General features: G+C 44.0%; 1 protein-coding gene across 2 annotated transcripts in view; it reads left to right on the forward strand.

Annotated features, from left to right (window-relative positions):
- The window catches only part of LOC139346648 (transcriptional regulator Myc-like), a 159,675-nt gene extending 146,571 nt beyond the window's left edge, over window positions 1-13,104 (forward strand). The window contains exons 1-3 of one of the 2 annotated variants that reach the window (XM_070985835.1): window positions 10,507-10,733; window positions 11,076-11,760; window positions 12,104-13,104. In XM_070985835.1, coding sequence (XP_070841936.1) covers window positions 11,109-11,760; window positions 12,104-12,720 — 1,269 coding nt within the window. In that variant the 5' untranslated portion in view covers window positions 10,507-10,733; window positions 11,076-11,108 and the 3' untranslated portion in view covers window positions 12,721-13,104. Of the gene's footprint in view, window positions 1-10,506; window positions 10,734-11,075; window positions 11,761-12,103 lie in introns of those variants that run through there. The other variant, XM_070985834.1, reaches the window with a different exon arrangement.
- Window positions 13,105-13,327: the final 223 nt, after the last annotated feature.

Here is a 13,327-nt window from a genome sequence, read left to right on the forward strand (position 1 = left end):
GAAGCTGGCTTTCATTATCGTTGTGTGTAAACACACAACACACGCAGTCTCCATAATGTGTGTTTGCGTTAAAGACGGCCGTGGCCGCGAAATAACATGAATGTGAGCTAGCTTTGCTTCAGCTGGCATGATAATGATGAATAAACCTTACACACGTTTTCAGGGGAATATTACTTCTGTATGAACAAACTACCAAATTCTGGGAAAATTTGACTGGAATCTGGTACAAAGATGCTCATGTGAATTAAACCGTGTGCAGCTGGATTCACACGGTGAGAAAACCCAGCCATACATCTGAATGTGACACGCGTATTTTCACGCAGGATAATAGTTTGGTCCCATGCAAGTTTTCATATTTTCACTGTGCACCTCCACTGAGGACAGAAATTATACACAGGATAAACAGATGAACCCTGATAGGACAATAGCTGGGGAAACGCTGACCCCTGCTGGACGAAGCTGGAAAAATTGTTCCAAAACAAGTCTATTTTTACTGGTTTTATGGCTTTTTAATCCAAATGCTGAACATATCAAATTGGAGTTAATGACAACAAAAGTGGAGATGAGTGTAAACAGAAAACACTAAAACAAAATATCTCTGACACAGATGTGTTTGATTGAATTATTTGGTGAATCTCAGCTCTGGCAGACAGATGTATGACAGCATACTGATTACACAAACAAAGAAAACCCTGAGATTTGTGAAATATTGAACATTTGTGCTCTTATTTTACCGAAATGCATTGCACTGAATATAGAGATTACATGAATTAGCTGAAACATGCAAATGCTTGTGTTTGTACAGTGTGTCTCATAGCAATTGGTGATTTGATTCTGACTGAAAAATCCTAATTATTTAGGCTTTAATCAACCTGGGAGGCCAAAAACTCACAAAGAAGATTTTCATTAATGAGGAGCTGTTGCTCAGTGGAAAAAGGAAATGTTTCCCTTGTTAGACACTGATTTAATTGGGAAATATATACATATTATACCTATATATATATATACCTTGGAAACCGAAGTTTGACCATTTTTCAGACTTGAAATGCACAGTCATTGCGCAGTCCCTTGTTACCTTTCACACACACACACACACACACACACACACACACACACATAGGTATGCTACCGTGGTCTGTTTACAGTTAGTGTGAAATGGAAACATACCAGAGTTTCAGCGTAAAGAGCCGTGAGTAAAGTCTGCGCTGTGAGTAACGTTCAGTCAAAACACAGAGTTGTTTGTGCCTCTGCCTGGTGCCTGAGGGAAGCTCTGTAGTGATTTTAACAGTTGACTCAGCCTTTTACTAGCAGACATGCCTTTCCTTGGCAGCTGTAACTAAAGTCAGATGTTTACCAAAGAGCCCATATACCTGCAAGAACACTTTTGAGTTGAACTCCTGAAGCAATATAATTCCTCCATAATGTCGGGATTGTTTCATTACCTTCTGCTAACTGTTCACAGGGTCCTTCATAATGGAGGACTCTGTGGTTTTCTTTTACGAGCAGGTTTTTAAGCAAATAGTCCAGAAGTGTGTTTCGTTCAGCTCGTATGCAGCCGTGTGTACTACAGCTCATTATGTGGGTGTGTTTGGATAACAAAGCATGAAGTGTTGCTCAGGTAGCCCTCTTTAAATGTGATTGCGTGCCAGCTTGTGTGTGTTGCAACAGCCAGGATCCCAGATTATCTGTATGTGTCAGAATAATGGATGTGTGAGTCAATTAGAATTTCATTTAGCTCAGCAGAGTGCTGTTTGTTCCTGCTGCTGTTGGAGGTGGCAGCGTTGGAAGCGATCACTGGCGCTGGCATGAACATGTTCATTTTAGTATTATTTTCCATGACTTGGAAAACCGTGTTAACAAGTTTCCCAGATTATTAAAACCCACCTGCAACATTAATTATATTGCGTGGTTTGGAGATACCAGGCTCTGTTTTTATCAGTTTCTCCTATCACAAAAATGTTCTGAGCACATTTGACTGGCAGACATTTAGAGGGCAGAACACAAGCAAACTTTGTGTTTCAGATGACTGAAATGATCAAAAGGAAACACCTCCATAAACAAAACTTCAAATGTTGCTGGACTCATTTCACACAGTGCAGAAGTAGGAACAGAGCGATGCTGCAGTACTGTAAGGGATGGTGGGAGGGATTTTTATTTACTCTACCTGTGAATGAATGACAAATATAGGTTTTAGGTGATTCAACGCTCCACCTAGTGGCCATTTTAGTGACTAACAGCTCTTAGTAACAACACCTGGGAACACCTGATTTGATCATCACACCTGGGTCATTTTCACTCTCTTGCATACACACCAGTCACACAGCGTTGCTTTAGTTATTCTGTGTGCGCTGTGCAGCTATCGGCTACTGAAGGACAAATATATTTTTAAAAATGAATATGGGTTTGCGTTTCATGTGGCGGATCCTGAAAATTAAAGAACTCAGATTGGGATCGAACCAGGATCGAGGTGTTCTTCTCTTTGACCTTCAAACAGGAAATGACTCCAGACAGAGCGTCTGCCTCTGAGGCCCCTGGGTCTGCGTCCTGTCGGCCCGCAGGATAATCCATCTGCGTCTCAGCCTAGAAAACAACAGATAAACAAATCTGGCCACATATTAGATTGGAGCATTATGCAGAGGGCCACGTCTCTCCTGCATTAGCGACGTTCAGCAGAAAACAACAGACAGAATGGGTGAAATCTCAGCACAGATGTCGGTGAAAGGCAGAACTGAAACACATATTGCAGGTTCTGTATAAAATATCATGCATTTAAGACACCGTTGCTGATGCACACCTCCTCCAAAGAGATGGTAACAGTTTGCTTTCACTGTCAGACCGTCAGCTCAGCCATTGATATTTAATGCAGCTCTGATGGCCTGAAGAACACAGCCTCAAACAGCATGCGTGACATCGCCATCTGTACATTTATGCTGCCAGCATGGCTGAAACCGGCATCTGCCTGTACTGCGGCCTGCATGAGGATGTGCGGCATGACAAACATGACTCACGCAGATGAGCTGCCTTTCAGTGAGTGGAAATCTCCACTTGTCTTCTCTGCTGTAGCAGAATTTTCCAACTTCTGCAAAATAAAAGTGCTAAAAACTGCAGTTCCTCAGATGAGGCTGGCTCCGAAAGTGAGTCAATCCCCATAGACCTCCATAGTAAAACATTCATCTTTACAGCCTGGTACAAAAACAGTTTTGATCTCTGTGGCTAATTTCCCCATTTATGACAACAGCATGGGAGTTTTTATATGACTCATTACATTATATTAAGGCTTAAAGTTGTGCATGGTTATGGGATTATTGAGTGACAGCTAGCTGCTGGGTTTCAGCAACCAGGCTCCATTCTGCCTCAGCTCCACCTGTTTGCCCTGAAACCCATGGCCCTCGTCCATGTTTCACGCTGTCTGTGATCTTCACACACCTCAGCTCTGTGGAAGCTGGATGTCGGTGATCCGGCTGGAAATCAAGGGCACTGATGCTGTCTCTACCTCAGCAGCTCATCGCCCTCCAGGTGTTCGTCCTCGGGTTCCTCACAGCCTGTTTCTGTTGTTTTCAGATAAACGGAGCCTCACAGGTGCTGCTGCAGGACACATGATAGCTGCACAATAGTGCATAACAGCGACAGCAGGACAGACCCTCTGAAAATGGTGGCGCTCTGAAAACTGTCCTCTCCTCTTGCCCCATTTCATCGTGCTGCTTTGCCTTCCTCTCTCCTCTCCTTCAGGTTTTTAATGGAGGGTCATCATTACTACTTTTTGGATCTTTGTATTTGGCTTGCATTGCGCCGTTTTTGTTGACTTTGTTGTCGTCTTTTCATTGTTCTCGTCCCGTTCGAACCCCGCCAGCGACCACTTTGGGGAAGCTCATGGGGATCCGGATAAAGAATAAAGGATTTTGTGACTTCTGGCTCTGGAGCACAAATCACAAACAAGACAGCTGACATGTCTCAGGCTGCAGGTGTGGTCTGTTTTTAGAGACAGGCAACACAGGCTGACCCAGTTTTCACAGAGAAGAAAAGGAAATTCATGGAACAGCAGAAAGATTGTGCTTCATGTCAAGTGTACAGGACTGATTAAACCTGACTAGATTATGAGCCCGCAGCTTTTAGAAGATGGACCAGTTCGATGGCAACAAGTGCTCATACGGCCAGCCATCAGGTGCTGCCGGTCGCACAAGAGTTTAATTTCCAAATCAAAGAAATGATTACGCAATCATGAATCATGTTTAATTAAAGAAAATGAAGAACACTGAACTAATTGTCACTTTGGGAACATTACCAGGACTCATAATAAGAACAATTCACTAGAAGCACCACTGAATGATGATTGTTTCTAACAACCCAACAAGAGTAAGGTGTGTGTTTGTGCCCTGAGTGCTGTCTGCAGGCATTGCTTCCAGGCAGCCCCAGCAATCACCTGGGACTCTGCATGTCGTTCAGGTAAAACACTGTTATATACAGTTAGTATTCTCCTAAAAAACAAGACAATTTAGCATCCATCATAGAGACAGTAAGGCGGTAAAGCTCTTTGCTCAAAAGATACAAATACCATATTATCTATACCTACTAGGTGCAGTATTTTATCAGAAAGTATGAGGGCTCTGTTCAGGACACTAAACGTGGTTTTAAATGGTTGGTACATTAACAACACAAAGTTTTAAACAGCATTTTCAATTTTTCTTTTTGTTATATTACCATTGTTACAGAGAGCACAGCAAACTTATGTAAAGACGGGGATGAAGTGTAGGATTAAATCTATCATTTCTATTATAATGGTAGTTATTATATGTCTATGACTTCACTGTGTCCGCTTAAGCTTCTGAAAGCAAACCTACACGTTCAAAAATGCTGATGCACTCTCTGTTATCATCATGCGCTCAAAGCAATGAGCTTAAATCCACAGCAAGGAAGTGAGACCATCAGCGAGAAGTTTGGCTTGAGGATATGAAGATTAGTTCAGAGTTATTCTAACTGCCTGTCTGACTCCCCACAAAATTAGTCCAAACGATTTACAGCACGCCGCCCTGAAGAGCCCGTGTTTACATTCTCCCCAGGCCAAGTTTGAAAGTGTGTAGTACGTTCACCAGTGGAGAGGAAGCAGGAGGAGATTTTTCTTTAGAGAATTTCATTTTTCACGTGATGGTTTGTGGTTATGGCTGACACTGAGCCAGGACCAGCAAAGAGAGACACAAGAGAAGTAGTGAAAACAGGCCGGGGCAGGCTGAAAGGAGCGCCTGCAGACACTACTCAGGGCTGAACGAGTCAAAGTCAGCATGGTTTTCACACACACTGTCATCATATGATGGAAATATGACATTTCTGTTATTGATCCGGCTGTTGTTAAAAATGGAAATGATGCTAACAATTTGGCAAAATGATGGTGGTGAGCTGAAATAATCACCATCAGGGGATTATGTTATGAGTGTGACAGGTCTGTGAATGGGATGAAGCAGCACACTGATCATCTGTGCACTTCTGTGGATGATAAAGGTGAAATATTTCCTGCTAAATAAGTAAAGTGGAAGTCACTTTCTTTGGCTCTTGTTGAATATATAATGTTTCTCTGCTCCAGATATTCTTAACTCTATTCTGGGTGTGAATGAGACGAATATGAAACGTCACCAGGGCACAAATGGAGCACTGCTGCAGCTGCACCGTGTGCACGTTTAAAGGATGTAGTAAAAGCAGCAGTAAAATGTAGTAAAAATCTGACTTTTAATTTTATTATATTTGACTTGGCGCTGGCACACAAGAGGAGACAAACTGCATTTTGAGAGCAAAATGAAACTGAGCCTGCTGTTACAAAGGTTAGGGTGCAGAGGCTATACGTCAATAACTGCCTTTGTCACTGTCAATAATTAATGACACAATTAGCTCTTGAGTGGTCAGACAGATCAGCCATCAGCTCATTGTTGTCTTAGCTGGCTGACTACGCTGAAAATCTATTGATTTTCTGCCTCGTACCGCAGCATCATGCTGAACTGTGTCCTCGCTGCACGACACTGAATCCACATGCTGATGTGTGGATGACTTGTCAGGTGTGTCAGGTGCTGCATGGCACGATGCAAACGTCTGAGGAAAACCAGCAGCCTGTGAGTCAAAAGGAAGGAACTGCAACAGTTGGTGCAGGACTCATCCAACAGTCACACATCTTGCTGTATGTTTAATGGAAAAGAGCTGGAGTGCAGATCTGTGGTGCGTGCTGCATCAGCGCTGACATAAAGATCAGTTTTATTTCTATATGGTGACAGCTGTTTGAACGTGATTTTGATGCCATTTCCTCCCAACGCTCAGTAGTTTACTCTAGAGTACCTCACTACAATTCAGAGGCAACTATTGTACTTTTTTTTACTGCACTTTATTTATCTGACAACATTAGTAACCAGTTACTTGCAGATTTAGTTTAATAGTGCAAATACAAATAACAATAACAAGTAATACTACTATATAAAGCAGTTAAACCACCTTTACCAGCTTCAGCATTAAAGTGATGAACACATGAATGCATCAATAATTACAATCCAGTAACATAATATAGATTATTGTGGAATATGTCATTTTGAATTCTTTCGGTAGTTTAAGCGTAATTTGATGGTAATACTTTTGCTTTTCACAAAGTATTTCTACACTGTGGCATTGCTGCTTTTACTTAAGGACAAGATTTGAGCACTTCTTCCACCTCTGGCATTTGACACCTTGCTTATAAAAACAGAAAGTATTATTGGTAAAATGTAATTTAAGTATCAAAAATACTCATTACTGTCAGTGTTTTACTGCTGCATCAGTGTTGAGGTTGAGCTCATTTTAACTACTTTATATACTGTTGGTTTCTTTAATCTACATCAGTGCATCATTTTCTATGAGATCAACATATGTGTGTAGTGACGCTGTCCTGTAAGAACCACATATCTCTAAAAAGTGTAAAAAACAGCCTGCATTTTCCAACTAATCCCAGAGGCTTTTAAAAGCTTTATTCAGCTTAAGTAGAAGGAGATTTCTGTTCAGGGCATAAAGGAAAACTTCCTCCTTCCGTTTATCAGAAAAAATCTAATTCACAGTCACCAAATTTGGAGATACAAGGTTTTCACTGAGTAGGATGGGGTTTTTTTTGTAAAAGTAGCATACATGCTGTGGACACTAGAGGGCGCTATAAAGGCTTAAACGTCACTGTAAACATTCTGACTGTCTGATTTCAAACACAGCCTCTGACAGTAAGTCAAAACTGACGATAAGGTTATTGATCAATCAGTCAAATCAAATCATTTTCCAGCCTCTCAGCTGTGAGACTTTTTGTTGAATTGAAACTGAAAATCTTCTGGGTCCTTTGTGGCACAAAACAAACAATTAGAAAGAAGATTATGAGGCACATTTTTCTTCTTCTGTGACATCTGAACAATTAATGGGTTAATTGAAAATATAACAGATTGACTGATAAAGAAAATCCATTATCTGTGTCCCTTCACGGTGGAGCTGTGTGTCTTTGTTGGCATGCAGTGACCAGCAGCGCTTTGATTATCGTACACATCTTTCCCAGCCTGCTGTTATTTTATATAATTAAAACCACAAAGACACCACAAATCTCTGCCGCGTTTCACTTTATTTTTTATTTCCCTGTTTCCATCACTTTTTATCCTTTTACTCTAGTTTAAATCAGATTTCTTATTAAGATTTATTCCTTATTTAACGTCTTATGTCTCATATAAACACACTTTGAAATGAGTGTGAAATATAATGACTAAATAAACTTGAATTTATAATGATTGCAGAATGATCCCGATTTGATGGAAATCTCTGCCCTGGATGGAAAAGAAATAGTGTTTTTGCGAACTTAGCCTCTGCACTTCACTGCATGCAGACCTTTTCAATCAGAAGTGGTGGAACCAGTTTTACTGGGAGAGAAAAGAGAAAACAATCAAACCTCTCCCAAGTACCTTCAGTCTCCACTTATCAGAGGAAATGATGCCAGCCGGTCTCAAAGCTTCCCTCTGTGTCTCCAGACGCTCTGAAAGCAACACGAGAAACATCCGGAGCCGATAAACACAATGACCACAACACATGAGTCTGGTGGGTGTGATGGCTGCAGCACCCAGAGCGAAGGCAGGAGAGAGGCCGTCGTTCAGGTTTGGGTCTGCTCTCCTCGTCCTCTGGACCTCAAGTGAGAGAAAACACAAACGCCCTCTTCTCTCCTTTCCTTCACCCTGCTCTCCTTTCCTTCCCTCTTTTCTCCTTTTCTTCACCCTGCTCTCCTTTCCTTCCTTCTTCTCTCCTTTCCTTCACCCTGCTCTCCTTTCCTTCCCTCTTCTCTCCTTTCCTTCCCTCTTCTCTCTTTTCCCTCCTTCTTCTCTCCTTCCCTTCCCTCTTCTCTCCTTTCCTTCACCCTGCTTTCCTTTCCTTCCTTCTTCTCTCCTTTCCTTCCCTCTTCTCTCATTTCCTTCCCTCTCTCTCCTTTCCTTCACCCTGCTCTCCTTTCCTTCCTTCTTCTCTCCTTTCCTTCCCTCTTCTCTCATTTCCTTCCCTCTTCTCTCCTTTCCTTCACTCTGCTCTTCTTTCCTCCCCTCTTCTCTCCTTTCCTTCCCTCTTCTCTCTTTTCCTTCCTTCTTCTCTCCTTTCCTTCCTTCTTCTCTCCTTTCCCTCCCTCTTCTCTCCTTTTCTTCACCCTGCTCTCCTGTCCTTCCTTCTTCTCTCCTTTCCTTCACCCTGCTCTCCTTTCCTTCCTTCTTCTCTCCTTTCCTTCCCTCTTCTCTCTGCTTTCCTCCATTCATTCGCTCCACTATTGATTTATCTTTTTCTCTGAAGCCTGAAGAGCCACAGATCCCACAGTGAGCTTATGGAGGCTGCTTATTCAGGACAAAATCTCATTGGACTAAAAATACAGAAACAAATGGTCTGGTCTGTTTATTGTGATTGTAGTTTTTACCTTTTTCCTGAGGAAAAACTGTTTCACTTGTGTATTTTCTTCAAGTGAGAGGCCAAACTTTGCATGTTATTGTCTTTGAAAGCTTAGAAACATGTTTATGAGTTAATCCTTTATGTAAATGAGCAGAGTGATTGAGATCAAGATCTCTTTTATAAGAGACACATTTGTGTAAGAGAAAGTATTCACAGAATAAATTCTCATAAATGAATCCACACGTCATTCTGTTTTCTTGTTTATTGACTTATTTTGAACTTTAATCACAATTACTGTTTTAGTTATACAGCTTGTAAAATGTCTACATTTAAAATCTTTGATAAATTCACTTTGTTAGAATAATAGTGGATCATATTTCACTGATAAATATCCTTTTTAAAATGTTTTCTTTTATCTGATTGCACAAAAAGCTGCAAACTTACATTTCTCATTTAATACTTCTCAGAAGTCTGTTTTTTGATGAAGTGACCCAGTAACCCCATCAAACAGCTCCACTAACCCACTGCACAGCCCTGTTTTATCACTGAATCCGAACTCTGTCTTTAATCTGCGTCAGTCCACAGTCTCTGCCTTCACGGAGTTCAAAGTTCACCGCCATCAGTGTGACCCCGCACCTGCAGGGCTGCTCCGCTCCTGCAGCGCTTTGACCAGCAGAGGGCGCCCCGAGCCCGCTCAATGTCCTCCTCCGCATCACAGCAGAGAAGGGCACCTCCGTCCGACTGCGGTACCCATCTGACCCCTTTAATTACTTCCTTCCTGTAGTTAATTGGTGCCAATCTGTCCAACCTCAAAAACCAGCTACATGACGTGGTCAGGAGCGCGCGCACCGTTCCCCACTGTGCGCACGTGAACTTATGCGTCCTCCCAAAAATAAAACTGCAGTTATTTAGCGCGTGTGCTTGTCGAATTCACCTGTTTCAGAGGTGTCGGTGCCTGCAGACAGATCGAGGTAAGCTTCTGCACCTGCGAGCTTTGCGCTGCGTTGTCCTGAAGCTGCTGCACAAATCGTGCAAACCTGACAACGTGGGTCTGCTGTAACATTTCTGCAGACAGTCGCTTACAATTGTGATTAAAAACAAAAAAAAACAAGCATGTGTGTGGTTTGCTCAAATGCAGGTAAAATGACTTTAATCTCACTTATTTGTTAATTATGATGAGACCAGAATCTGCAACGAAACTGAGTTGAATTCATGAGACAGCTGGGATGCTCAGTGATATTTTAGGTGGGGTGGTAGTAAAATAACTCGTCCTAATTATCTCCCACTACTACTAACATTAGTATTTTTTGCATGTCTCCCGTCAATGGGAGCTCTACTCTACTATGACCCCTCCCACTTCTTCGCCGAAATAGACCCGGCGTAAAGAAGAAATATATCACTTAGTGACAAAACATGCCAGCGAAAGCACGTGTTTCGAGTTTAAATCAACCTTAATGCCGCGTAGAAATTATTTGGGGGACTAAAATCGGGAAATGAGTTTGGGTTTTATGAGATTTTTAAGGCCGGCGAGGGTTTCGCGGGAAACTGAGCGGAAGGATACAGCGGCAGAGCGCTGCGGCCGTTTATATTGTGGCCGGCAGAGCACACAGCTGTGATTCTCACGCTGCTCGGGACCGACGGCACGTCGTCCTCAACGGGTCGCTCCTGCAGCCTCTCAGCTTCCCATGCATGCTTCACACAGCCTCACTGAAACCGACTGCAACGCCTCCGTGGAAGGATTTAATGTGTCTTTCGTGTTGGAATAACTTTCCTGCCCTTTTTTGCGCCTTTTGGGTCGATTTCGCCCCGTCTTCTTCCGCCGACGGTTTAAAATCTAAAAGGTAAGGGAGGGAGTGGGTTTCTGGAGCTTGCACGTCACCTTCCCACAGCAGTTTAGGCAGAAAAGGTATTAGTTTATCGTCAGTCGCTGGGTAGTGAAGGTGGGGTTTCCCCTCTTGCACTTCATTTACTATCAGTTTCCCAGTTGAGCACCTGCTGCTGCAGCCTTGCATGCATGCAACGCGTGCACACAGGGTTGATGTTTTGGAGCAACCATGTGATGTTGCTTACACTTAAGTTAGTGCTGCAGGGCAGGATCACAGCCGAGCCGCCGCTGTCTGCTTTGCACTTGCGGACGTTTAAGAATAAACATCTAATCAGAGCATTTTTTCCCTTTCAACCAGCTTCATAATAAGGAGAACGACAACAGAGACAACATGCCGCTGACTTCAAGTTTGGCGAGTAAAAACTATGACTACGACTACGACTCTCTGCAACCGTATTTCTACTATGACAACGAGGAGGAGGACTTCTACCCTCAGCAGCTTCAGCCTCCGGCACCGAGCGAGGACATCTGGAAGAAATTTGAACTGCTGCCGACCCCTCCCCTCTCCCCGAGCCGCCGGCCGTCCCTGTCAAGCCTCTTCCCCTCCACGGCGGATCAGCTGGAGATGGTCACCGAGTTCCTGGGCGACGACGTGGTCAACCAGAGCATCATCTGCGACGCCGACTACTCTCAGACCTTCCTCAAGTCCATCATCATTCAGGACTGCATGTGGAGCGGCTTCTCCGCCGCGGCCAAGCTGGAGAAGGTGGTCTCCGAGCGGCTCGCCTCCCTGCACGCTGCGAGGAAGGAGTCGGCGGCCGGCGAGTGCGCGGAGCCCGCCGGCGCAGCGGCGTGGAGGCTGAACAGCAGCTACCTGCAAGATCTGAACACGTCCGCGTCGGAGTGCATCGACCCATCTGTGGTTTTCCCCTACCCGATAGCAGAGACGCCCAAGCAGAGCGCAGGGACGCCGCCTAGTAAGGATCTGGGGCTGGATACTCCACCGAACAGCGGCAGCAGCAGCAGCAGTTGTAGTGACTCAGGTGAGCATCGTGCAGTCACACCCCTCTGTGCAATTAAGAATTTCCCTTTGCTGAGTGCGCCGGGATTGTCTGTGCTACTCTGAATAAAAGCAGGTCAACTCTCGCTTTAATTCCTGTGATTTGCAGTCAGATTTGCAGGCAGGAGGTAGGGACGTGCTGTCTGTTCCACCCATGTCATGCTGTAGACCGCTGTGAGATTAGCTGCAGGGTATGGCTGCAGTGTTAAGCAATCAACTGATGTGGAAGGAGAGATTGTGCCCCCCCCCCCTTCCCAGCAGCATGACTGTATTACAACCTCGCTTCTGAAGCAGTGTGTGTGATTCTTTTGCCTTTTGTGTTGCAGAAGATGAAGATGATGACGAGGAGGAAGAGGAGGAGGAGGAGGACCAGGAGGAAGAGGAGATCGATGTGGTCACGGTGGAGAAGAGGCAGGCTGTGAAACGGTGCGATCCCAGCCCGTCCGAGACCAGGCATCCCAGCCCACTCGTGCTGAAGAGGTGCCACGTCTCCACCCACCAGCATAATTACGCCGCCCATCCATCCATGAGGCACGAGCAGCCGGCTGTCAAGAGGCTGAAGCTGGAGAGCAGCAGTGGTGGTGGCGGCGGTGGAAGTAGCGGCGGCCACAGCAGGGTCCTCAAACAGATCAGCAGCAACCGCAAGTGTTCAAGCCCCCGGACGTCTGACACGGAGGACTATGACAAGAGAAGGACTCATAACGTGCTGGAGCGCCAGCGGAGGAACGAGCTCAAGTTGAGCTTCTTCGCCCTGCGGGACGAGATCCCCGAGGTGGCCAACAACGAGAAGGCGGCCAAAGTAGTGATCCTGAAGAAGGCCACAGAGTGCATCTACAGCATGCAGTCGGACGAACAGAGACTCCTCTCACTCAAAGAACAGCTGAGCAGGAAAAGTGAACTTTTAAGGCAGAGACTCGCACAGCTGCAGGGCTCTCGTGCTTAAAGTTTGAATCAGAGACTTTTTGGCCTTTTTGTTTTTTTATGCAAGTTCAAGACTTACGGTGTACAGTTGTTGCATGCAAATGCAAAATGGATTAAGTTGTTTGGAATCTTGTTTGATTTCAATGTTGAAACTGCCTCATCTGAAGTTATGGGTGGATTAAATATTTAAAAGTTTATTTTTATTAATAAAATATTAAAAAATGGTGCTACCCTGTTGAGGGCCCAAACTAAAATATAAATTTTTATGTTTTGTATATAATTAATATTTCCTAAGAAAATGTATTTTTGGATTTCAATTGTCTGGATGTTCAGACCCAGTGTTTGGTTTTTTTCATTATGTTCCTAGATTGTTTTTGAAATATAAAAAAAAATGTTTCTTCTTGAATTTGTGTCCTTGTTCTTGCAAAAACACTTCACACGTAACATCACACTTCCTTTTTATGAGTGGACGTGCGGTCATATGTGCTGGGGGTGCGTGTCGCAGCAGGAGGAGGCGAGCCACAGACGTGATGGCGTGAAGTGACTGACGGGGACTAAGGTGGTCATGTTCAGGTGTTATGATGCTCAAAGGCACTCTTCCTTGGTCTACTTTAGGTAAAAGATGAAGT

This window comes from Chaetodon trifascialis, chromosome 18 (assembly GCF_039877785.1).
Source record: "Chaetodon trifascialis isolate fChaTrf1 chromosome 18, fChaTrf1.hap1, whole genome shotgun sequence".
In the NCBI taxonomy this organism is placed as follows: domain Eukaryota; kingdom Metazoa; phylum Chordata; class Actinopteri; order Chaetodontiformes; family Chaetodontidae; genus Chaetodon; species Chaetodon trifascialis.